General features: G+C 54.1%; 1 protein-coding gene across 1 annotated transcript; it reads left to right on the plus strand.

Moving 5' to 3' along the window:
* The first annotated feature begins 4 nt into the window (after positions 1-4).
* Positions 5-25010, plus strand: NPLOC4 (NPL4 homolog, ubiquitin recognition factor). The gene is made up of 17 exons (XM_032706800.1): positions 5-135; positions 1068-1148; positions 3387-3499; positions 3974-4153; positions 6024-6072; positions 6992-7086; positions 7709-7832; positions 8390-8569; positions 9505-9591; positions 11072-11143; positions 12004-12130; positions 14246-14406; positions 20484-20555; positions 21624-21719; positions 22426-22542; positions 23373-23475; positions 23806-25010. The coding sequence occupies exons 1-17, from the start codon at positions 121-123 to the stop codon at positions 23961-23963; spliced, it is 1830 nt and encodes a 609-aa protein (XP_032562691.1). The 5' UTR covers positions 5-120; the 3' UTR covers positions 23964-25010.
* Positions 25011-25848: the final 838 nt, after the last annotated feature.

The following is a 25848-nucleotide window of genomic DNA, read 5'->3' on the forward strand; positions in this document are numbered from 1 at the left end:
CGGGCCGGGAGGAGCCGGGAAGGGCCGGGAAGGGCCGGGACGGGCCGGGACAGTCCGAGCGGGACGGGACGGGCCGTGCGTGAGCGGCTCGGCGAGCCCCCGGCGCCCGCGGGCAGCGCCATGGCCGAGACGATCGTGAGTGCGGCCGGGGGAGGGGCGATGAGGCAGCAGATTCCTGCGGGGCCGGGACGGGGGCACCGGGACGGGCCCGGCGGTGCCTGCGCCGGGCAGCGCCCGCGGCGCCGCGGGACGGCCCCCCGTGGTTCTTCCCCCGCGGTTCGGGCCGGGACCCCTCCGGTGTCTCTGAGCCCCGGGCGGGGGCTCGGGGGGAGGTGGAGAAGGAGCTGGTGGGGCCGGTGAAGGGCTCCCGGTCCCGTCCCAACGGGCTTGTGCCCGGGATGGAAGTTGAGAGAGTGAGAAGGGGTGACGGCGGGACACGGGCAGCTCCCCCCGTGTCCCCCTCCATGTCCCCTCGTGTCCCTCGTGTCCCCTCCCCACACACGCCGCCCCCTGCCCGTGTCCTCGTGTCCCCCGGGAGCGGTTGAACGGCCCCTTGAGAACAGCTCCAGCCCCTCCGCGCCTCGGGACTGCGGGGTTTACCTTTGCCCCTTCCCTGCCTGCACCCGAAGGACTCCCCTGGCCTTCCCCCCCCCCCCCCCCCCGAATCTGCCGGTATTCCCGTTCCTGAACTGTGGTTTCCTGGGAGCAGCCCAAGCCTCTCCCCATCTCCTGATTACCAGGGCTCAGCCACGACCAGTGCAGTGCCCAGTAACACTAGTTGCACTGGTGCCTGCGTGAATAACCCCCCTCTTGGGAGCTCTGATCCGCCCTCCTGAGGGTTTAATTCCAGCTCTGAGCTCAGAGAAGTGTTTTCCTTGGAGAAGCTCCTACCGGAGCATTGGGATGATTCCACCCCTGTGCTTGCAGACACCACCCAGTGCTGTCCCCCTGGGTGTTCCCAGGCCCTCTGGAAGATGGGAACGGGAGGGAGGAGCAGGGAAATGCAGGGCTGGGGGCTCAGGGTGGGCTCTGTCCCCCTCCCTGACCCACTGTCCTCTCCTCCCCAGATCATCCGTGTGCAGTCGCCGGAGGGAGTGAAGAGAATCACGGCCACCAAGAGAGAGACGGTGGCAACGTTCCTCAAAAAGGTACCCCAGGACCCCCTGTGCCTCCCCAAGGGATGGGGCAGGGCTCCCACTGCTTATCCCATGGGATACCTGTGTTTGATCTCACTGCCAGCAGCACGGGACAGCATTCCAGGGGGAAACCCACACTTCTGTTGGGGTAACTCCTGCTGTTCCAGAGGGAAAATAACACATTTAAAGAAAATAAACTCCCTCAGCTTCTCTGTTGGGGTCCCTTGGGGTGGGAGCTTTCCCAGGAAGGATATTTTTTAGGGTTCTCCCAAAGAAGTGGCAGCTGGGAAGAAGAGGGTGACAATGGCACAGGGGAGCTGGGGGATGGTCAAACCAGGGTCCAGGCCTGGCTCAGCTGCTGGATTTGGGCTTGGAATGTTGTTTGGACGTGCTGTGTGTGCTGCTGGTTTTCCAAGATGGGTTTGGAGAGAGCAAGGGAGGGATTGAGGGAGCTCTGGGCAGGATTTCCCCCCTGGCTGAGGGAACATGCCACGTGGGAGCTGTCAGGGGGGCTGACTGTGTGGTGATGCAGCTGCTCCGTGGTCAGTTTGCTCTTTAGGAGTGAGCAGCTCTCCATTTCATTCCCTCCTGGAACTCCTCTGCAGCCTGGAACCCTCAGACTGGGCTTTCTTTGTTCTCCTTGTGAGAGGGAAGGGAATGGGAGCAGCCCGAAACCTGCTCTCTGTGAGTCATTTGCTTTGTTTGAAGCCCAGACCCAACAGCATTCCCTGACAGCATTCCCACCTGGCCGGGAAAAATCCTACTGGATTCCAGGGCTGGCTCAGGGACACCCACTGGAGCCTCTGAGCAGCCTCACCCGAGGGAAAAAAAGCTCTCAGGATCTCTGGAGCCTGTGCAGAACAAGCTGCTGCTTTCCAGGGCTCAGGTTACCCGAGGCAGTGTGGAACAATGGCTGGAAAACACTTCCTGCCAGGACAGAAGCACCTGGAATGGCCTGTTGGTCTGGGGAAGGTTCTGTCCTCTTGCTGAGCCAAACACAAGACCTGTGTGGGTTTATTTCCAGGGTTTGCTTGGAAGAGAAAAGGGGCAAATTTTCCCACCTGAGATCTGTGTTTTATCTTAATCCAGATCTCTCCTACCTGTGCTGTGGATTTTAACCCTGGAATGTTCACCCAGGGAGTGGGGTTGGTGTTTAGGGGGACAGCTGGAATTAGAGAGGCATCAGATTGCTGCTTCCCTACAGGGAATTAACTTGGATCTGCTCCAGAGAAGCTCCAGAAGTGTGCAAGGAATAAGGGATTGGATAATCCTCCCTGTCTCTTGTACCACACCCAGGGAAAAGCCCTAAAAAAGTGACTCTGGCTGTGCTCAGGGTAGAATTGAGTTGGGAATCAACTCAAACCCGAGGAGCAGGAGCTGATCCCCGTGAAAGGGTCCCATTCACACGGATCACTCACTGCTGCAAATCACAGTGGAGCTGACAGGAAAAAAAACCCTGCTTTTCATGGCTTTGCTCATGTGACAGTTCTTTGTGTCTCATCACATTTGTCCTGGGGGCATTCCCTGTTCCCAAAGCCACAGGGATTATTTTTATTATTAAGAATAAAGGCCATTGACTTCAGAATTTGGGGCAAAACTTGTCAAGTGGAGGAACTCTGAACACCATTTTTGAACTGATGATGTTTTCAAGTGGCCAAATGTGTAAATTATTGTTGCTGGGAAGAGGTGTTGGACTGATCCCAAGTAAATCAGCCTTAAACTGAGCTGGGAGAACCAGCATGGGGGCTGAGAGGTGGCTGTTGTGGGGGTGAATTCCATGGGAGAGAGGAGGAAAGTGGGGATAAACAGGCAGAACAGCGGGAAGAGGTTGAGTGAAGCAGCTGGTTGGTGGGAGCGGAGCTGAGGGCAAAAGATCCACAGAGGTGAAGGTATGGATGAGGAATTCTGGTCCCAGGAGGATGGGAATGACTTGCTGGTGTGGCTGGAGCGAGAAAACAGGGAGAACTGGGATAGTGGAGAAGTTTCTCCCTGCAGTCCTGCAGTGCTTGCCTGGATTTAGATCAAATTCTGCATTCGTGTTGTGTGAGGGAGAGACACATTCTGGGTGTTTAAATTCCTGGTTTAATCCATTGCTTTTGTTTCCAGGTGTTTCTTCCATGTCTCCCCATTATCCTGAGCTCAGAACTGTGCTGAATTCCTGCAGTAGGAGTTCCCTGGGATCAGCTCTGGCTCTGAGCCCCTTCCAACCCTCAGACACCTCACACCTTGTCCTTCTCCCCCGTCTTTCAGGTCGCCAAGGAATTTGGCTTCAGGAATAATGGCTTTTCCGTGTACACCAACAGGAACAGGACAGGGGAGATCACAGCAGCCCAGAACAAATCCCTCAACCTGCTCAAAATCAAGTGAGTCCCCGTGGGAAGGGTTTTTCCAGCATGGGGGGCTCTGCTCAGACCTTCCAAAATGGGCAGCAGTGGGAAAAATCACATCCTATGTGCAGTGTGTCCCTGGAATGTGCCAGCTGGCAGCTGCCTTGGGAAGGCTGTGGCTTGATCCACATGGGATCCACACTACTCCTTTTCCCTCCTGGAGCTGTTACCTCTCTCCATAGGTTCCCTTTGCCTTTTTCTCCATCTTTTCCCCTCGGTTGTGTCTCTTGATGGAAGGGTTTTGCATTTATTGTGGCAAATGACCAGAGCAGCAGGAAGAGGTGGCTGATGGAGCAGCTTCCAACTGCCACCTGAGCTAGTCTGATTATACTTTGGGACACATTCCATGCTCTTCCATGTTCCAGGAGGTTGGCTGGGAAGCAGCTCCAGCTTCCTGGGTGCTGTTTCCCACCCCTCCCACTACCTGTGTGCTGTCTCCCACCCCTGCAGGCACGGGGATATGCTGTTCCTGTACCCCCTGAGCCCAGCTGGCTCCTCCTCAGAGACCATGGACACCTCTGTCTCCCAAAATTCCCGGCCTGGGGCTGCCCCCCAGGTGGTGGAGGATGAGATCGACCAGTACCTGATCAAGCAGGATGGGAAGATTTACCGGAACCGAGACCAGCAGCTGTGAGTGGGGGGGTGTTGTGTGTGTTCCTGCTGTGTCCAGAGTTTGGAATGTCATGTCTGAGCCCAGCAGCCAGGGAATGTCCCGAGCAGGAGCACTCTGAGCCCTCAGATCCAGCCACTTCTCATAAAGGGGAACACAGAAGCGAGGGGAATGAGTGGAAGTGTCCCGTGACAGAGGTGTGGAATTGGGACTTGGGTCTTTCCCTGCTTAGTTTTTTACTTCCCTTCCATCACGTGCCTTTCTGACCTTTGTGAAACCAGGGAGTCCCTTTTGCTCACAAAAATGCACCAAAGTCCCACTTCTCAAAGCTCCTCCGTGCAAGAGCCTTTGGGAAACAAAGCAGCTTCTATTTGTGTAAAAATAATACAACAATGGGTTAAACCCACCCAAAATCTACACTGGTGCTGCTAAAACACCCCCTGGGGGGGTGATGGGGTTTTATTGCTCAGCATTAACGTCCCAGTTGGGTTCCAGTTGTGGCCTTGGGGCTGGAACCCTCTGGAAAGAGACTCCTGAAAGGGTTTGAGGGAAAATTTTAAAGGCAACCAGGAATTGTTGCTGAAACAGAATCATCTGCCCTTCCCTGTGGTGTTGTCCCCCATATGGTTTATCCTCAGTGCTGCAGCAGCAGGGAAATGTGTGGAAAATCCTCTCTGACCTTCCTTGGCTGACCATAAGTGATGGGATGTCACATTATTGAAGCAATAAAGGCAAAACCCACCACTCTGTGGTGAAAACATTGTCTTGAGCTTGCCCACACTTTTCAAGGAATCAATGAAGTTGTTCCTAGCAGAGAGCCAAAGCCCAGGGGATAAAAGGAGGTGTCTGGGCTTGTTCCTGGGTTTGGGAGGGTGGATCAATCTCAAGTGAAGGATGCTGAGTGCATTAGCAGCATTTAGGGCTCCTTTCTGTACATTATCGGCCACAAAACCTCCTTAAAATCAATCCTGCAACTGGATCCCATCCATTGTCTCCACACACCAACCTCCAGTGCCCTTCCTTTGGAAAGCAGCACTGTCTTAGTGCTGGGGGGGATTTTATTGTTGGTTTAGGATTTTTTTAAAGCAATCACCACAAAAGGAGAGGTTTTCTCCTCTAACTCTACCCTGCAGGGTTTATCTGCCAAAAAAAACACACACTTGGTTGTTCCAGCCCATCCTCCAGTGCCTGATAAGGGATGAATGTTTTGGGTGGCTTTTTGTTAAAACCTGCCCTGCCACATGGCCTGGAGATTCTTTGAATTTGAAGAGTCTGAATTCTTTGAACTTGAAGGGTTGTGAAACCTGACCTGACGTGGATTGAGGTGATTTTTGGGACAGCAGAGCCCCTTCCCAGGGACATAAGGAGGGTTTGATCTTGACCTGAGACTCTCAGGTTTAACTTCAACCTGGACAAGATAATTCAAGTCCAATTCATCAGGAACTGGAGTGACAGGATAAGGAGGGATGGGTTCAAACTGAAAGAGGAGAAATTTATGTTAGATATTAGGAAAAAATTCCTCCCTGTGAGGGTGGGGAGGCCCTAGCACAGGTTGCCCAGAGAAGCTGTGGCTGCCCCATCCCTGGAAGTGTCCAAGGCCAGGTTGGATGGGGCTTGGAGCAACCTGGGATAGTGGAAGGTGCAGGAAGTGGAACTGGATGAGCTTTAATGTCTCTTCAAATCCAAACCAGTCCATCATTCCATGACCCCTCTGTAGCATTCCCTGGGGGCTGGAGAATTGCTCAGAACTCCATGTAGTTCTTCCACACCAAAATTACTCAAGAGCAACTCTTACAGTCTGATTTTTCCATTATCAAATAAGATTTAACCCCACTTCAGTTCCCATATTAAATGAGATTTAACCCCATTTCTCTCTCTCTCTCTGCCCAGGTGTCGTCACGGCCCCCTGGGTAAATGTGTTCACTGTGTCCCACTCGAGGTAAGAGCCCCAGGAGGGTGCTACAAACTCACACCAGTTTCTCCCAGTATGAACATTTTTCCTAGGAGTGGAACACTTTTCCAGGCTGGAATCCTGCTGTGCACTGCTGGCTCTGGGCTCACTAAAGCTCCAGGCCTTTGTGACCCCGGGTTTATCCTGGTTAATGATGGTTTTCTGCAATAATGAGTTTAGCAGAAAGTGCTTTAAAAAGTGCTCCATTTTTCCTCCCTCTTCATTTTTTCCTGTATCTTCTTGTTTCATCCCTTGTATCCCAGCACTTTCCAGTTGAACCACCTGGCACAGGTTGCCCAGAGAAGCTGTGGCTGCCCCGTCCCTGAAAGTGTCCAGGGCCAGATTGGACAGGGCTTGGAGCAACCTGGGCTAGTGGAAGGTGTCCCTGCCCATGGCAGGGGGTGGCACTGGATGATCTTTAAGGTCCCTTCCAACCCAAACCATTCCATGATTTCATGATTATTCAGCTTGAAGCAGCTTTAGCCTCCAAACGTGCTGGGCTGTGTAATTTATGGCACGAAGCAGCAGCCACCCCTCCAAAGGGGATCCTGGCCATTCCAGGATTCTGTTCCCCACTGCTGGAAGTGCTCTGGAAGCCCTTGGCCGTGTTGGAGCAGCTGGCTCCTTGTTTGTTGCTAGATATCGAAAGGAAAAGGCTTTTTGCCTTTGAGGCTCGTTCTGATTTGTGGAGCCAATCTGTCACCAGAGCAGGAGGCGACCATAAAACTCACCGTTGTGAAGCTGCACTGTTTGTATCCCAGTAGTAGCTGCCTTGAAAATGAGCCTGAATTTCCTTGATTGCTTCCACATTGGTGGGGTTGACTCTGGAACATCCATTTGCTCAGTGATCAGGGTGTTATCAGACAGGTGCCTGACCTGCCTTTGCTCTGTGTGGTGTTTTTGGCAGCCGTTCGATGAGGATTATTTGAACCATCTGGAGCCTCCTGTGAAGCACATGTCATTCCATGCCTACATCAGGAAGCTGACCGGAGGGGCAGACAAGTAAGAAAAGCTCTGGGTTTAAGGGAATCTGGTTGTAGCTTCTTTTTTTTGTTGTTTTAAACACAAATGAGAGTACAGACAGATCTCAGCGTGGGATACGAGGATTGAATGGCAAATTGAGGAGGAAACGTGTTGAAAAATAAAAGAAAAAAGGAAAAGGCAGAGAAAAAAATAATCTGGCTTTTTATTTTAGGGGTTTTATTCTTTCTAGTTTTCCTTTTTTTTCTGTGGCAATGTAATTACTCCCAGGAAACACTCCTGATGGGGGGAGAAGGCCAGATGGAAGGAAAGAGGTTCCCTAGTTACACCAAGCTCCAAGCCTGGTTCTCGAATTCCATGGACATAAGTTACACAGAGGTGTATCTCCATGCTATTCCTAAATACCACTGGGATTTTTTAAATCTCTCTGGGAGATGCAGCCCAACTTCCATTTGAAGGGAACTTCCCTTTCCAGGAAACCTCATGAACATGAAAGGAGCTCTGATTTGCCCGAGTGCTACAACCTGTTACTTCCCACATGCTCCATAAATTACTGCTCCAAAAGCATTTACTGTGGTAACAGCAGCCTTCTCTTCCCCCATTTCCCTTCTCTTCCCCCCTTTTCTCTTCCCCCCTCTCCCAGGGGGAAGTTTGTAGCCCTGGAGAACATCAGCTGTAAGATCAAGTCGGGGTGTGAGGGACACCCTCCCTGGCCAGAGGGGATCTGCACCAAGTGCCAGCCCAGCGCCATCACCCTCAACAGACAGGTGAGACTGAGCTCATGGCACCTCACAGGGGCCTTGGCTTCCCTTTTGGGAGAGGTGACTTCCAGAACAGCCAGCCTGGAGCACGAAGCCTCCAGGTGTCAGGGAAATCCTGCCCAGCTTCTTCAGGCCTTGCAGTAAAGGGTTCCAAAATGTCCTGGGTCAGCAGTTCCCTCCCAGTGTGGAGGACTGAGCTGGCAGCACTAGTGATGAATCCTGCTGTTTTTCCTCAGGGGATCCAAAAGGCCACTCAGCTTCTTGTTTCCTCTTGAATTTCAGTGTCATTTTACTCGCAGAGGCTCTTGGGGTGAAGGTCCCAGCAGAGACCCCGAGGTTCCCGGGGTGCTCAGCGCATCCCACACTCCAGCCCATGGTGGGACCTGCTGGGCAGGGAGCAGTGCTGAGGGGTGGGAGCTGAGCAGAGGGGAGAGGGAGGGAGCCCCCAGCTTCCCCCACGCCTGCCGTGGCAGGATCCCGCTCCAGAGGGGTGGTGTGAGTGAGTCCTGGGAAGGCACCGGAGCCAGCGGAGGACGGCCTGACGCTTGAACTTTGTCAAACAGAAATACAGGCATGTTGACAACATCATGTTTGAGAACCACACAATTGCAGATCGCTTCCTAGACTTCTGGAGGAAGACAGGGAACCAGCATCTGGGATATCTGTACGGCCGGTACACGGAGCACAAAGACATCCCGCTGGGCATCCGGGCAGAGGTGGCGGCCATCTATGAACCCCCCCAGGTGAGCCCCCACTGCTCCCGGGGTCCCCTCATGGTTGGGGGACACAGAAACACCTGCTGAGTGTGGGAAAACCTCACTCGTCGTTTCCAGCCACAGCTCCACAAGGAAAACTGTCCCGAGGAAAAGATGATGGGATTTATGTCCTTAATGTCACCATCAGCTACTGCCACCGAGAGATTTTTAAACCCAGATTTGCTTTTTGTTGGTTCCCCGCCTTTTTTTCATATTAATCTTATTTATATTATTTCTGATTATGTATTTATAATATATTATTATATTATTATTTTTATTTAATATAATACTACATTATATTATTTTGTATATTACATTTTTAGATTATATTTTATTAATATATTCTTTTTAATATCTATTTTTATTTATGTTATATGTTTTACATTACTCCGTGTTCAAATCATTTAAATCCAGGGTGACTGTAAAAGTGGATTTCACTTTTCATCTTCCCTCATTTCCTGGATTTCCAGGAAATTTTCCAAGAAATTCTGTGCTAGGAACAAAACAGTTGCAGCCCTTGCTGCAATTCCTTCCCAGCTCTCTGGGAAAATTTAAGCAGCTTAATTAGACAGAATGAAATCCAAATGATTTGAAGGCAGAACGGTGGAGAGGCTGAGGATGAGTTGGGCTGGAGTCCCCACTAGATGGGGCACGGCACCGCTTGGCTTCACATGGTCTGAGCCCTCCTCCTGTGCTTCCTTCATCCTGGTGACTCCTGCAGCAGTGCCAGAGTGAAATCCAACAGATTGCCAGTGGAAGAGGAACAAATGGATCCTTGGGAATGTGTGTGAGAGCAGAGTTGCAGGGGGAGGTCTCTGGGGTGACACCAGACTCTGCTCCCATGCTCTGCCTCCCTCCCTACAGTGGTTATCCTGGGGTTTTTTTCCTGTTCTCTCTCACTAACAAGTGTCTCTCTGCTGCAGATCGGGACACAGAACAGCCTGGAGATCCTGGAGGATCCAAAAGCCGAGGTCGTGGATGAGATCGCGGCAAAGCTTGGCCTGAGGAAGGTCAGGATGTGTTGGATCGTGTGTGTCTGTGTGTGGCAGGGAAAGAAATCAGCAGACCAAGACCTTTTGGGTTACCTGAATCTCACTTAAGTGTCAGCAGCTTTTTTAGGTATAAAATATACGTTTTTAGGTATAAAACCCCAAACCAGAGGGTTTTCCTGAGCACACACCCCTCACGAGGCAGTGCAGCTGCAGTTGGAGTCATGAGGGACATCAGAGGCTGGAGCAAAGCAACAGAAACACCATTTCCCCTTTCTTTCCCCTCAGACAGGAGCCGCTTCTGGGAGCATCTCCCAGGCAAGTGCTAATTTGGCACAGATGGAGCTGGACTTGCTTCCGTGCTCCTTTTCCAGGAGCAGGAGCTCCCCTTGGATTTTATTGCCTTCCATGAGGTCTCTTGGTGCTGTAGGGAGTGAGTTGTGTGGTTTAGGGGTGCAGGTCCCCCTCAGTTCCATCCTGCCAGTCATCCCTTCGGGGTCCACTGGTTTCCTGACATCCCTCAAACCTGCGCTGATATTTTCCTGTTTGGGAGCACCATTGGTATGGTGGGAATGCCAGGAATGGGATGTACACAAACAAGATTTGACTTGCTAAAGAAAACTCGACTGGGAGAAGGCTCAGTGCAGACTGTAAACATCTGTGGGGAGGGCTTTGTTCTCCCAGATAAGATCTCACCCCTCGCCAGAGGCTGGAGCAAGACTTCTGTGTGTTTTATTTATTACCATGTTTTCCCTCCGCTTCTCCCATCAGATATTTTTAATCCACGGGATTTAACACGTCACTGAGTGCTGGCTGCAGGGTTTGGTCTGTCTGGGCTCTGCAGGGAGCTCTGCCTCGGGAGGGTTAATGCTGTGGGGGCTGGGATTGGCACAGGGGTGGAGAGGGTTCGTCCCGAGGTGTGTGTACACATGGCACACGTGTGTGGAAGGGATGCCCGCTCCAGGGGTTATTGGTGTGTACATGCACACACCAGTGTGCAACCACAGAAAGCAGGAATGTGTTTTTTGGGTCGGGACAGACTCCAGTTTGGAATGAATCGCACTCCATTATGAGCTTCCTCCTAACCAGAGCTTGTGAGGTTCAAACTGGGATCATGTGAGAGGTTCAAACTGGGACCATGTGAGCTGCTCCAGGCACTCTGTAGGAATTGCTTTCTGCTGGGAGGTGGGAGGCACAGAGGCCTCTTGCAGCCTCCAGATCTTTCCATGAAAAATATTCCATAGTGAAACATAACACTGCAGGTGCCCTGGCCAGCCAGCTGGCATGCTGCTGCTCCTGGAAATGGGATTCCAAGAGCCCGGCACAGCTGGGAGAGCCATTCCCTGCAGGCAGCGTGCACAGGGCCGAGGGGAGCCAAGAACATCGTGTCCTGTGAGCTGAAAATGTATAAGCTCTTCTGGTTTCCTTCTTGTTTCTTTTTTTTTTTTTTTCTTTTTGTCCTTTTTGTCCTTAAAGCAACGTTCTCCATCACCCTTTGTAGGTCGGCTGGATATTCACTGACCTGGTCTCTGAGGACACACGGAAAGGCACCGTTCGATACAGCAGGAACAAGGTGAGATCCAGGTGGGACCCAGCTAATTCCAGCTGCTGAGCCAGGGCAGGGCAGGGGTGCAGGTGACACTGGAATTCTTGTGAAATGGGGTTTTTCAGGTGCTTCTGAAGGAAAGGGAGCTTGAACCCTTCCAACTGTTTGGGATTGAGCTGTCTGGAGAGCAGGGAGAGCTGCCTGCAGCCCTTCATCCCTCTGCTTTAATGAAATGATGCTCCTGGAATCATGGAATGGTTTGGGTTGGAAAGGATTTTAAAGCACATCCGGTGCCAGTCCCTTGCCATGGGCAGGGACACCTTCCACTAGCCCAGGTTGCTCCAAGCCCCATCCAACCTGGCCTTGGACACTCCCAGGGATGGGAGTTTCTCTGGGCAACCTGTGCCAGGGCCTCACCACCCTCACAGGGAAGGATTTCCTCCCATCTAACCCTGCCCTTTTTAGGATTAGTAAAACTCCGTGGAGTGGAGGGAGTGGGGGGTGTGAGGTGCAAACCCAGAGTGACTCAGAGGATGTTCCCATGGGCTGGGCTTTGTGACACATACGTGGCTCAAACTTCGACCTCCTCAGCTTCCTGTGGTTGTAAACCCAGTGATATCCATATTTGGAAAGTGAAACTTCAGTTTGAAAAAAAAAAAAAGAATGGTGTGTAAATGTGGGTGGGGACTCTCCGTGGGACAGTCCTGAGCCAGCTCAGGGCTGGGGAGCTGACAGGTCACATTCCTGTCCCGGGCTCTGCAGCAGCTTTCCACGAAAGCGTGTTTTCCTGGGGTGTTGGTCGTTTCCCTTGGCTGCAGCCCAGGGAAATAGGTCTGGGCTACGTCACGCTGTCCTTTCGCTGACTGGCACTGGTGCTCTCCCCTCAGGACACGTATTACCTGAGTGCAGAGGAGTGCATCACAGCTGGCAACTTCCAGAACCAGCAGCCCAACATCTGTCGCCTCTCCCCAGATGGGCACTTTGGATCCAAGTTTGTCACGGTTGTGGCTACAGGTATAAACTGGCCCCAGCTCTCTGGGTTACACCTGAGTTACTTCTTGTTAGTAGAAGAATATGCCAAAAATGACACGCCCTGATCCCCATCTGTCCTGTTTAACAAGGGTTTTACTCTGTCACCTAAAATACTTCTTCATTCTTTGTTCTATCCTCTCTACAATTGTTACTCGTTATTTATTTACCTATTTTTTTTACTTTACAACTATCTAAAGAAACTTATATGAGGCTCAGACCCACCTCTCTGATCCAGAAATCCCTCTCTGCCTGCAGCCAGGGCAATAACTGGGTCTCACTTCTCTGTTTCAAATCTTTAAGCTCCACGTTCTGTTGCCTGGAAGCAGCAGTGCAGAACCACAACAATCCAGATCCTTAAAGTTGTGGATTAATTCCTCCTTCAGGACGTTCAGGGGGAAGCTTTATCTCCCTTGTGTCACTGTCAGGGAAACCCTGACGTGGGGTTTGAAAACATACTTTTTTGGCTGAATAAAACAGAAGCGCCTGCAAAGTGCTTATGCTTAAAACCTCTGGATTTAGCCATTTTCAGGGAATCTCCAGAGGCACTGTGGATGGGCTGGGCTGGGAGGGGGGACACTGGCATGTGGTAGGAGGGCTGGAGTGCTCCCAGTTCTCTCTGCTCTTCTCCATGGGATGACACATGTCTTCATTTAAACCTTCCCTGGAGCAGAATCGCTGAGTTCTGGGTCTGTTTAACACAATGAAAAACCCTCATGACTTCCAAATAACATCCAGTGTGAAAAGTGAAAGTGGGATGGGATGTTGCCTGCCCTGAGCCCGGCTTTGTAAGGCTTCCCGGGGCCTTTTTTTCAGTGAAAAAGCTCTTTTTCAGTCAACAGGCCCATTCCTGTACATTCCAGACTGCTAAACACATCCATCTCTCATTAAAGATAGATCTGTATCTCTCTCTTTTTTTATATATATATTTATTTCAGGTTTTTTTTTAAACAAGGTGTTTTACTGAGCAAACAGACTTTGTTCAGACCTTCCCCCCGTCCTGGTCTATGTTTAATTTCTAGGAGTGTTTGTTCTGGAGCAGTGAGTGATTGAGGTTACAGATCAAAGGGTAGAAAAGGAATATTTCCTCTTTGCTGTTCCAGCTAATTTCATTCTCCTCTGTTCAATCAGCCCAGCAGGTTTCTATTTAAACACTTGAGTCCTTCCTTTTGTGCCACAGAAATGTATTTGGATAGTTTGCCTCAACTTTGCCTTTAAGTCCTCTCCATGGATTAATTCCTATCCCCTCCTGAATTCCTAGCTTTGGAAATAGTAATGTTTTCCTACCATCTGCCTCTATCCTCTCTTTCCAGTTGTATTCCAGTGACACATGACCTGATGTTGCTTACATTATCCAAAGGAAAGCGCCAAGCATGTGATCCCTCCGTGAGCCAGGCTCTTAATTCCCACTTTCCATGTCAGATTTCCACCAAAGCATCCAGGACAGGCTGAGAAAACACTGTTTAGGCCTGACATGACCAGGGGATCTGCAGCTCAGGGTTCCTTGGGAATGCTGTGCCTGGGTTTTGTTTGGAAAAGGAGACACCTGCAGGGTAGTGGGAGGGTGATGCTGTCAGAGCCTCCAAAAGGGCAGCTTCTCCTCCTTGGAGCTCCTGGCAGAGCATTCCTGCTGTCCCCTGGGTCTGTGCTCTTGGGATAGCTCTGGAACTGTGTGTGACTGAAGAAATGTGGAGCTTAGAGGGAATTCTTACCTAAAGTTCTTCCTGTGCAGCAGCATCAGCAGCTTCATCTCAGTGTTTCTCATTGTTAGCAAGACCCTCGAGTCTAATTCACGGAGTCTTGGAATTATTAAGGCTGGAAAAGAGCTCCAAACTCATCGAGTCCAACTTTATTGCTGCGCTCGGAGTTACCCTGGGGAAATCACCCCTGTGCAGCATTTTCAGGAAGAAGTTCTCCATGAAGAGGGTTGTGACAGGGAGTCCACATCCCTGGAGGTGTTCAGGGAACGACTGGACGTGGCACTCAGTGCTCTGGGCTGGGTGACAAGGTGGGGGTCGGGCACAGTCGGACTCGATGATCTTGGAGCTCTTTTCCAACTTCAGTAATTCTGGGATTTGTGACCACTCTCTCCTTTTCCAGGTGGTCCTGACAACCAGGTGCACTTTGAGGGGTACCAGGTGTCGAACCAGTGCATGGCCCTGGTGCGGGACGAGTGCCTCCTGCCCTGCCGGGACGCGCCGGAGCTGGGCTATGCCAAGGAGTCCAGCAGCGAGCAGTACGTGCCTGATGTGTTCTACAAGGTAAGGGCTGAGGGCCTGGGCAGCGCTGGGATGTGCCCCTGGATCCACACTCTGGTCCTGAGGAGCAGCAGGGAACGTGCACAACTGGAGCGGATCTGAAATACTCTCACTTCATAGAATCATGGAATGGTTTGGGTTGGAAGGGACATTAAAGCTCATCTCGTTCCACCCCCTGCCATGGGCAGGGACACCTCCCGCTATCCCATGTTGCTCCAACCTGGCCTTGGACACTTCCAGGGATGGGGCAGCCACAACTTCTGTGGGCAACCTGTGCCATAGCCTCCCTACCCTCATAGCCAAGAATTCCTTCCCAATATCCCATCTAACCCTGTCCTCTGGCAGTGGGAAGCCATTCCCCCTTGTCCTGTCACTCCAAAGTCCCTCTCCAGCTCTCCTGGAGCCCCTTTAGGGACTGGAAGGGGCTCTCAGGTCTCCCTGGAGCCTTCTCTTCTCCAGGTGAACCCCCCCAGCTCTCCCAGCCTGGCTCCAGAGCAGAGGGGCTCCAGCCCTCGGAGCATCTCCATGATCTCCTCTGGACTCTCTCCAGCAGCTCCACGTCCTTCCTGTGTTGAGAACTCCGGAGCTGGAGGGGGGTCCCAGGACTATTTGGGATGTCACTGCTGGTCCCTGCCTGCCGCCCTCTGGGTCTGTTGGTGATGGATGGAATGTCATTATTCCCTTGGCACTTGTTTCTGGAGACCCTCAGCCCCTCGTGTTCCTGCAGGGCCGAGTCAGGAGCTCGGGATCAGGCTCCCTGCGGATGCCGATAGCTCTGCTGCTCCAGCACGGGGCTGGTGGTGCCCCGTGAGCAGGGACAGAGGAATTAATTAATGGCACTGCTTGCCAGCTAATTAGCCATCCATCACCCGTTAGTTATCTCCTCCTTGTCATGCCTGCTCCTGCTGCCTGTATTAAAGCTGTCCCTTAAGGAGCACGGGATAAGGAAAGCTGCCTTCGTTTGGGATGACTGGAATGAGTGGATTGTGCACCAGCAACAGGAATGGAGCTGGTCAGGCTGTTCCTGCGTGTCCTGAAACTGGGACTGGGAAGTGCTGATTTCCCTGAGAGACCCCATCGTCCACCCCTTAACGCTGAAGTGCTGGCTTGGCTTGGCCCCACAAGGAACACCTCTGGGATCAATCCAGTGCTGGAGAGGGAGGGTAGATGGAATCCCTGCCTGGGATGGAATCTCAGAGCTGATAAACCAGGGCCACTTAAGATCCAGCAGCGCTGGGGTGTGCAAAGGTTGGCCCCGAACGTGAGGGAGATGAGATCATCTCCTGGCGTGCCCTGATCCCACTCCGGAGGAGCCCGGGCTGTGCCACACTCGGGCGCATTGCAGGAGGTCCCACAGGTCTGTGTCCCACATGTGGGCCACCCGGGGTGCTGGGAGCAGCAGGAAGCTGGTGGGTGTTCCCAGCAGGGCTTCACTCCCCTCCGTAATCTGAAGCAGGGAGATAAACAGAATGGGAACGGATGGCTCCAGCCTTCCGTGGAAATTTCCATGAACCACTGATTCACCGGATCAGGCTGCAGCTGATTTCGGGTTTTAGAACTTCTCTCCCCAGTTGCCCTTTTCACGGAGTGCTCAAGGATGGCTCTGCTGGGTGGGATTATCCCTCAACCTTAAACGAGTTTGGCTCTAGGACCCCTTGATTTTTTCCTAATGTTCTTAAATCTATGTGAGGCTTAGTCACTCCTGGCTTGGGAAACCTTTGGGGTCCCATTAAATGGGCATCTGTCTTGGGCTGGTGACAGCAGCCCTGTCCAAGCCTGAGTGAACTCCAGGAGGAGGAAGAATCTGGCAGCACAGGATGGAATCTTTGGGGTCCAGTGCCCTGCTCCCTCTTTGTCCTGGTCTGTGATGGTTCCCCTCTGCCCACCCCCCAACCAGTTTTGGGGAGAAAGCTGCACTTTGGAGCAATTGTTTTCCCTCGACTGTGCAGCCATTGCTGGTCCAGGGAAAAGTCCATGTGTATTCCCATACAATATCCATCTGAAAAGCCCTTTAGGATGAAAGGAGCTCTACAACTTAATTCTAATTGAACGAGGACCAGGAGGCCGATATTTGTGAGTGTGGATGTATTTATAGAACAGCCAGATGTGAGGCAGGATCCAGGGAACTCAGATCCACAGCAGGGCCAGTGGATTCACCTCCGGCTTCCGAATGGGAAAAGGTGCTGCTTTTCTTCCGTGGAAATGGGAAAGCTGATGGCACTGGCATTGTCCTGCAGTTTTCCTGAGCCTCCAGCTGTGTGGTTTCTGTATTTCTTTACCATTCTCTTTGCGTTGGCCCCTCGCCTGCTGCTCCGAGGAGCCACCCCCGTGGAATTGGCTTTGGACAAGCGGCCGTTGCTCTCCTGGCCCGGGAATGCGAGAGCTCTGCCCCAGCGTGGGAGTTGAGGGGTTTGGGGACTGTGAGTACAAGTTACTATGCTCTGAAGTGCTTCCCCAGGTAAAGTTAGCCAGGAGGAAGGACACATCCCCCCCCCAGCCTCCCAGGGTGCCTGGGAAGCATCTCAGTGCAGCGTTTCCAGCTGGAGCGTTTCACAGCCGGCACGTGCTGCTCGGAGAGCTCAACACACGGAACTCGTGAAGGACTCGATGTTGTCAAGACACAGACACAAGTCGGGGTAAAGACTCTGTGAGTGAAGATGATGATGTTGCAACGGCCTCTTCACCCAGTTTCTCAGCTGGATGAGGGCGAGCCCGTCTGAATGTTCCACACAAGTGTTTTCTGTCCTGTCTGCTGCCCTTGAGCAGCCTCCTCTGTCCATCTGGTTCTGGAAAACAGCTGGATTGATTTGGAGTTCCCTAAGAATGTACCTTGGGTTGATTATTCAGCGCTGTGCCCCAGCTGGAGGGGTCCCTCCCTGCCTGCACCCTGTTGTCCCATCCCTGTCCTCTGGCCCAGGAATTCTGGCATTGCTGAACTGCTCCACCACTGGGGAAAGAGATTCCTGTGTTTTACAGACCCTTTAAAACCCTTGGATGATTGGATTTGGGGGCCGGCTGTCTTTGTCTCTTATCACTGGTATTTGTGGCGCTCAAACAGACGATGCCATCGTCATCCTCGCAGTGAGTTGCATTTTACAGCTGCCTTAACATCCTGCAGAGTTTCTTTGGGATGGTTTCATATTCCCCCAGAGTTTCTTTGGGATGGTTTAATATCCCCCCAGAGTTTCTTTGGGATGCTGTAAGACAAAAGCCCTTTACAAGTACTGTGCAAGAGCCCTTTGCCCTCAAGTCCCACACGTGCTCTGAGCCCTGGCCTGGCACCAGTGACACGTGTCCCATCCCGCCAACCCCAACCCAGGGCCCTGCTTTTATTAGAGCCCAGTGGGACCTCTGAGCCAGGCTGTCCTTCCATGGCACTGGAAATCCTCTTCCCAGGGAGAGCCAGGCTGCAGGGAGTGTTCACTAACGGGGAAGGACTTCCCTGGCTGCCCTCCCACCACGAGCCGCCTTAGCCTTAAATGTCCTGGCTGCTCTGGGGAGGAGGATGCTGGATTAGCTCACCAGGAGTCTCTTGGGAAGGGTTTCAACTCTCCCTGACCTGTCACTTGCTCTTGGAGAAGTCACTTTGTGCCTCAGCCGCGCTCTCCGTGCGAGGGGCAGGATCGCCCGGCAAAGTGCTGGGAAATGGCAGAGGGAAGAGCAAGGCTGGGATTTATTCCCACACGGGAAGGACAGGTGGCTGCTGAGCTCCACGGTGCCTTCAGCGAGGGAGCAGGTCGGGAATGACGGCGTGGGATGTGGGATGCTCACAGCCTGGGATGCTGACGGCGTGGGATGCTCACGGCTGTCGAGCCCTGGGACACGGATCCGGAGCCTCCCTCCTGGCTGACACCCGCCCAGGCTCCTCACTTGGCTGCTCCCCTCACCTTCTGTGGATAATCCCGAGGCCACCCAGAAGCTTTTCCATCCCACCGAGGTGTGTGACACTGGCTGTGCTCCCACCCTTTTCCCTGTTCATCCCCATCCCTGTGCAGCTTCTGCCTCCAAACAGTGGTTTGGAAGGCTCTAATCCCAGCCCTGATGCAATCTCCACCAGGATAACTCATTGTCCAGACCTTGCTGATGGATTTTTGTCCAGGAGCCAAATACCTATGGCTCCATTAACCCCTTCCTTGGCTCCCTTTGGAACAAGTGCCACTGGGCTTTGGGGGGCTCAGGCTGCAGCAATAATAGGGCACTGGTGGGGTCCTGGTGATGCTAAGTTCAGGATGAGCCTCTTTCTCCCAACTTGATGTTCATTAAGGTCTTTAAAACATAGTTAAAGGATCCATGGGGGTGGGAGAGGAATGTCAGTGTTCGGGAGGGCTGTTCTGTCAGGACTGGGACACGTCCTCGGCTCGGGGGGAGCGAGGTCCCAGTCTGTGGATGTCTTGGAGGCCTCAGCAGCATGCCATGAAAAAGCAGGCATTTAACATGGAAATCCCCAGAGGGGGAGATTAAAGCCAACAGGTGCTGGAAAAATGTTTCTGCATATTAGAACTTAATTAGATTGGAAAATGAATTCCAGATGGGCTAATTATGCGTGAGTTGTTGCAGGTCCCTTCTTGCAGGGGCAGGATTGTGTTTGGGAAGCTGATTGGATCTGATTCCTGCCTCTTGTGGTATCACTGAGATCTAGGAGCAGGTTGGCTCTGAGGTCCTGTGATCTCCCAAAAAAAGGCTCCACAGCTCCTCCTGCTCCTGTCAGAGCAAGAGGGATCTGAGGCCAGGAGCTCCCAACAACCTGTCATGTGTGAGGAGCAAAGATCCTTATCAGAACTGCTTTTCAAAGGAGCTTCAAAGACTGGGAGATTGTTTTTTTTACAGAGGGAACAGTTCCTGGGGACAGGGGGTGCTTGGGGAGGGGGTCGGGAAGCGGGGCTGTGCCTGGAGGGGAGCAGCGTGCTGGAGCCTGCTGGGGCGAGGTCTGACTGGGAGTACTGGGAGAGCGGGATGGTGCTGGCTGCTGCTCTGCATAGTTGTGCTGTGTAAACACCAGGGAGAGTGGGGGAGTGGTGTTCTCCAGGAGAAAAACGGCTGGGAGAAAGGGGAGGGAGAAAGGAGGGAGTGAGCAGCTTGTCCCTGCATGGTGCTCCCTGGCTCAGCCCAGGGAGTGCTGCTCCCATCCCATGGGAGATCCGCTGGAGGAGTGGGACTCACAACCTTCTGGGATAACACCTCTGGTCTGGCTCCAGCCACTGAGTCCATGGAAACTTCAGTATAGAGTCCCTGACTGGGAATTATGGGCATATGATTTATGTGGGGCTCAATGAATGATTTATACCACGTTAAGTGATGATTTAGGTAGAAAACACAACCCCCTCGTACGGAATCTTTAATGAAAAGTGTCAGTTCTCTGGGATTTATTTCCGAAGCGCCGTTTGAACTCGGCGTGTTTGACATCAATCACGTCTAATTGTCAGGTTATGATTAATGAACATATGCTGGCCGTTTGTCTCCCTAATTAAACTTTATGTTCCCTTCGTCTGGCAAAGCAAAACAAGTTTACGCCGTGGGATGTGCTTGGTTCTAAGGGTCTGGGCACGAGAAAGTGCCTGGATTCCCAATTCCCAGGTGAAGAGTTGGATGAGGGACTCCTGGATTTGCAGAAAGGCAGGTTTGCCTCAGCTGAGGAGGCAGATGTGGCCTTTTTTAGACAGAAGAGCTGCTTAAATGACATTTAGAATCATGGAATTATAGGATATCTGGAGTTGGAAGGGCCCATAAGGATCATCAAGTCCAACAACCCCAAGAATCACACCTTGATTTACACTCCTTAGATAATTCCAGGTCCATATCCAGTGGGAGACAAGCCCAAGGTGGTTTGTGACCACGCACTCCCTTGGCTCATGACGAAACAGCAATCCCGTTTCCTGATTCCAGAGATCCTGGAATTATAGAGATCTCCAGCCCCAGAGAGCTGCAGGGAATTGGGCAGCCCTGCACCACCCAGATAGGTTCTTTTCCACCCTCAGTGATCTGCCAGAGCTCAGGATCCTGGGTGGGCATCTCCAGGGCACGATCCCTTGGGCTTCACACCACTTCCATGCTCAGGAATAATCCGACTGTTCCTCTTTCAGGACATAGACAAGTTTGGGAACGAGATCACCCAGCTGGCTCGCCCGCTGCCGGTCGAGTACCTCATCATAGACGTGAGTATTCCATAGTGTTTGCTTCCCACGGGAGATGGTCAGGGCACAGCAAACCCTTCACCCTTTCCAAAAATTCCCACTGGAGGTGGTTCCTGAGGCACGCCATCCTCCTCTTTCCACTGCTGCCAGGCATTCCTAGCAGGGAGGTGGCTGCCCTGCTCTGAGGGGTCAGTGTGGTGCCAGGGAACACTCTTGTTTCCCAGGAAGGCACTGCCTGGTGCTTCCCAGGAAGGCACTGCCTGGTGCCTTATCACGGCTCTGCCCTGGCACGGAGCCACACGGCCGGGGAGCAGCTGCCCCACGGATCCGTGTGCTGGGCACTGCCTAGGGAAGGAACTCCAGCTGCCTGTCTTAGAGCAGCAATTAGGGATCCATCTCCTTCAAGTGACTCAGCAGGTTGTCCAGAAATGCCTTTTCTTGGAAGGGGGAATTCACTCTCTGGCACAGTTTGGCCAGAGCAGAGCTGCTGCCAGGCACGGCACGGCTCAGCCCTGGGGCTGGGAAGCAAACTTACGGCATGGGAGGCAGGAAAGCAAATAATTGGGATGACAGATGATATTGCTGGAGCTGGAGGTGGTGCCAACAACGATTAAATCCACCCGGAGCAACTGCTCTGCTCCAGCTGCCCCTGGCACAGGCAGTGATGGAGCTCAGGGATTCCTGCAGTAGTGAAGGCACCTGTTCCTGGGATACCTGGGCTGTCACTGGGATGAAAACAGAGGGATGGAATGTGTATTAGGATGCCCCCAGGATCCCCCCCTAGCACGGCTGTGCCAGGATCACTGTATCCCAGTAACCTGTGCAGAGAGGGATGGTCTCCATGGCATCTGTCAGGACCAAGCTCCATCTATGTCCCTCCAGCTTCCTTAGAAACAAGGCTGCTTGGGAGCCAAGGGGATGATGGGATATCACTTTAAATTGAATTAAAAGCCATCAGATCCCTGCAGGATCCCTCACTGTTTGGCTGAGCTGGGATCATAGCCATGGCTGCTCTTGGCTATCCCAAGCCTTGCTTCCCATATCCCACTGGGCTCTGATCATCATTCCTTGGATTTTTTTTTTCTTTAGATTACTACAACTTTCCCCAAGGATCCAGTCTACACTTTTTCTATTTCTCAAAATCCATTCCCCATCGAGAACCGTGATGTGCTGGGAGAAACTCAGGTGAGGATTCATTCCTGATGGAGCCACTTCCATAGGGATTGGCGCTGCCTCCCTTGTGCTCACTGACAGCTGCAGAGGGACAGCTGTGCCCTCAAGTCACCCCTTCCCAGTGCAGCTGCCAAACTCCTTCCTGCACAGAGCAGTGTCTGCATGCCAATGCCGATTGCCAGCCGTGTTCCCGACGGCTCCGTGACAGGATCAGAGCTCCCTGTGCCCCCCAGGCAGCACCAGAGGGGCCAAGGGGCTCCAGCCCCACAGAGACACCATGAACCTGCTTCTCCCCACAGACAGGAGAGGGTCTGGGGTCTGTTCTGCTCCCAGAGCACTGCCTTCTCTTCCTGGTTGGAACTTTAAAGCACAGGGCACTGTTCCTGCAAGAGGCCAGGGCAGAGGATGAGGAGGAAAGGGCTGCTCCATCCCCCTCTACCCCTTTTCCATAGGGACAGGGCTGGAGTTGCCTGGCCCCACTCAGCACTTCTTGGGTCTGAGATCAGCTCTGTTTGCACTGGGGTTGCTCAGGAAAAGCTAGTGTGGGTGCAGAGATCCTTTTCCCTGGAAGTTGTTAGCTGGAATTCAATCAGCAGCCTGGGATCTGATTTTGGGATCATCCCTGCACATTGCAGCGGATGCCCGGAGGTGCCAGAAATGTCTGGTAACGCATCAAAATAGGAAGTGACTTCTCTTTATTACTGTCCCCTCTCTCCAGGATTTCCACAGCTTGGCCACATACCTGTCCCAAAACACATCCTCCATTTTCCTAGACATCATTTCTGATTTCCATCTGCTCCTCTTCCTGGTCACAAATGAGGTCATGCCTCTGCGGGTACGTAGTGGGGTGGGGAGATTCCTGTCCCTATCCATCCTCCCCATCCCAGATCCCTCAGGTGGGTGGGGGTGACCATTCCTGCCATCCTGTGTCCCGGGGCAGGTCCCATTGCTGTCTTTTCCCAGCTGAGCTGTTGGGAGAAGGTTAAAAAAGTTTTAAAACCCTTTTAAAGCCCCCGAGCTGTTAGGAGCACTGAGGGGGGGGTGGTTGTCCACATGATTCCAGAGCCGACTTGGCTGCAACTCCCAGAGCTGGAAACGTTTTAAAAATTATCTCAGAATGAGGAATTCTGTGGGAATGAGAGCAGAGCCCCCAGACCTTGGTGGGGCCAGGAGTGTCCTGGCAGTGCAGCTCTGCTGCCCTTGGCCGGGCACCACAGGCCTGGCGGCTGCCCCGGCACCGCCGGAGCTTCCCGGTGGGATCCAGCTGGGCCGTGTTGGCCGGAGGCTGCGCATGTGTGAGGCAGCCAGGATGACCCTGGGCAGCTGGAGATCAGGATGGGGATGGGGGCTGGAGTGCTCCAGCATGGAGGATTTGCCCCTCTGGAAGTCAGGATTGCTGTGCAGCACCGGCACACTATCCCAAAGCAGTAGGTGATACATCCTGGAAGCAGAGGAACGGAATCTTCTGGGATATGGGGGTCTGCCTGACTGTTGGAGGGGACAGAGGGATAAATTGGGACACTCCAAGGATCTCGGGAAAGGGGGAACAGCTCAGGCTCAGGGTCCTGCCTTGCTGTGCTAGGGAAGGAGGGCACATCCCTGGTCACAGCTTCCAGTGGGACACTGGAGGGGTCACAGTGCTCATTTCCCTCCTGTGGCTTCCAGGACAGCATCAGCTTGTTGCTGGAAGCCGTGAGGACCAAAAATGAGGAGCTTGCACAGACCTGGAAAAAATCTGAGCAGTGGGCGACCATCGAGCAGCTCTGCAGTAAGAGGGGGGTCCCTGGGGCAGGGGGGGTCCTTTGTCCCTTGGCAGAGCTGGCTGGGGGCTGTGTGTGGTGCTGTTCCCAAGCCCCTAAAGAGGCTGCTAGAGGCTCCAGGGGGAGGAAAGCTGTTGCTAGGTCATGGAATCGTGGAATGGTTTGGGTGGGAAGGGACCTTAAAGCTCATCTCATCCCACCCCCTGCCATGGGCAGAGACACCTTCCCCTAGACCAGGTTGCTCCAAGCCCCCTGGAACACTCCCAGGGTTGGGACCGGAGGGGCTGCGGGGTGGGCTGTGCAGGGATCCCAGCGCTCCCCCCGGGCTCTCTCCGCAGGCACGGTGGGTGTCCCGCTCTCGGGAATGCAGGAATACGGCGCCATGGGGGGCTCGTCGCACGCCGTGGCCGCAGCCATGTGGCCCTGCCAGCACTGCACCTTCATGAACCAGCCGGGCACGGACCACTGCGAGATGTGCAGCCTGCCCCGTTCCTAGCCCCGCTCCCGCCCCGAGCCTCCCCGGAGCAGCCGGCGCGGCGCTTGTCCCTCCCCTTCCTCCCTTCAGCTTCCAGCTCCGGCTGCGGAGCCGGGCACGGGGTGGCTCCAGCCCCCCAGTTACTCCTCGCTCCCTTTTGGGGGCCATCCCGGAGCCGCTTGGTGCTCCCAGCCCGGAGAACTGATGCTTCCCCTCAGCCCGTGCCCCGGGCTGGCCCCCCACCATCCCCACTGCTGCCAGCCTGCCAGGGGGACCCAGGGGGCTCAGGGGGGGTCCATGCCCACTGCCCTCCTGAGGAGATGGGGAAGCTTTGGCATCTCCCTGCCTGCAGCTTTGCTCCAGTTCCCTGCCCGTGTGGGTGCCCAGATCCCAACAGCTCCGGCACCGACTGGCCCCGGCGGGGTGGGCAGGTGGCTTTGATGTTCCCGGAGCAGGACGGGACACCGGGCGCAGGGTGGGCTCCTGCCAGCTCTCAGCCTCTCAGCTTAGCACCCTGTGGGGACTGCAGGAGGGGTGTCCCCTCTGGGTGCTGTGTCACCCCACAGAGCCTGAGTGGGCTCCCGGGGAAGGGGTGACAGGACAGCCACGTAACTTGGGCACCCATCTCACCTCTAGCGTGTCCCGGGAGCTGGTGCCTTCCTTCCCCCGTGCCCTCGTCCCTCCGGAGCATGTCCTGGCTGGAGCTGGACTTGGGGCTCTTGCCCCAGCCTCCCTTTAGCCCCTGGCTGGAGCTGTCCCAGGCAGAGGTGGATGATGGAGGTGCCTGTCCTGGAGCCCCCGTGTTCTGTCTCTGTGGCTCTGGTTCCCAGGGGCACTGGGATTGTGTCCCATCCTGCTCCAGGACAGGGTGTCCTGGTGTCCAGCAGGGCAGGGACCCTCTGGCCCCCCCGCCCCTCACTGGGGCTCTCCGAAGGCTTCATCCCAAGGCCCAGCTCTGGGCTGCGGTTGCTTTTTCCCTGGGTGTGCTGGGGTTTGGGGGTGCAGTGCTGGGGGGCGCCCGGGCAGGGGGGCTGCGAGTAACGTGGAATAAAAGCACCTCAAACCAGAGCCTCCTGCTCTCTGTCACCTGTCCCAGGATGTTCCACATTCCCAACGAGAAAGGGGGGATGCTGCACCCCAGTGCCTCTGTGCTCCCTCCCATGAGCTGGGATGGGGCTGGGATGTTTCTTGTTCCTGCTGGGAATGGGGGGACGCTGTGCCCCAGCACCGTGTCGTCTGCACTCCGTCACCTCTGCTGGCACGGAGCTCCATGGATGCTCCATGTTCCCAACTGGAACAGGTGACACAGCGCTCATAGGGCTGGGATAGTTCCCATTCCCAGCAGGAACTGGTGGGGGCCCTGCTCCCCAGTGCTGTGCCACCTGCACCCCATCACTGCTCGGCATTCCCGGCAGGACTCGTGTGTCCAGGCCGTGTCCGGGCCGTGTCCGGGTCTGTTTGCAATCAGCCCTGGAGCCATGAGCGGCTGGGCCCGGCGCCAGCCCAGCCTGGAACAGGGGGAGCGGGAGCTGCTGGAGCCAGAGCCGGGGAGCACAGCCTGGAGAGCGGGAGCGGGAGCAGGAGCAGGGCAGGAGCAGGGGGGTGGCACGTGCCCAGCTCGGCCCTTGGGGACACGACAGCCCTGGGGACACCCTTGGGGACACCGCGGGGATACAGCCCAGCCATGGCCCGGCTGCTGCTCCCCCTCCTGCTCCTCACGGCCCTGGGGAGCACAGCCAAGCTGAAGCGGCGCCCGGCAGCGTGGGACGACGGAGGAGAGGGTAATTCCCATCCCTGGGATCCTCTTCCCACTTGGGACCCCCTTCCCACTGGAGCACAGGCACAGGCATGGGCTTGACGGCAGGGCCTGCCCTGGGCGTGGGGCTGGAGAGGGGGTCCCAGGTGA

This window comes from Chiroxiphia lanceolata, chromosome 19 (genome assembly GCF_009829145.1).
Source record: "Chiroxiphia lanceolata isolate bChiLan1 chromosome 19, bChiLan1.pri, whole genome shotgun sequence".
Lineage (NCBI taxonomy): Eukaryota > Metazoa > Chordata > Aves > Passeriformes > Pipridae > Chiroxiphia > Chiroxiphia lanceolata.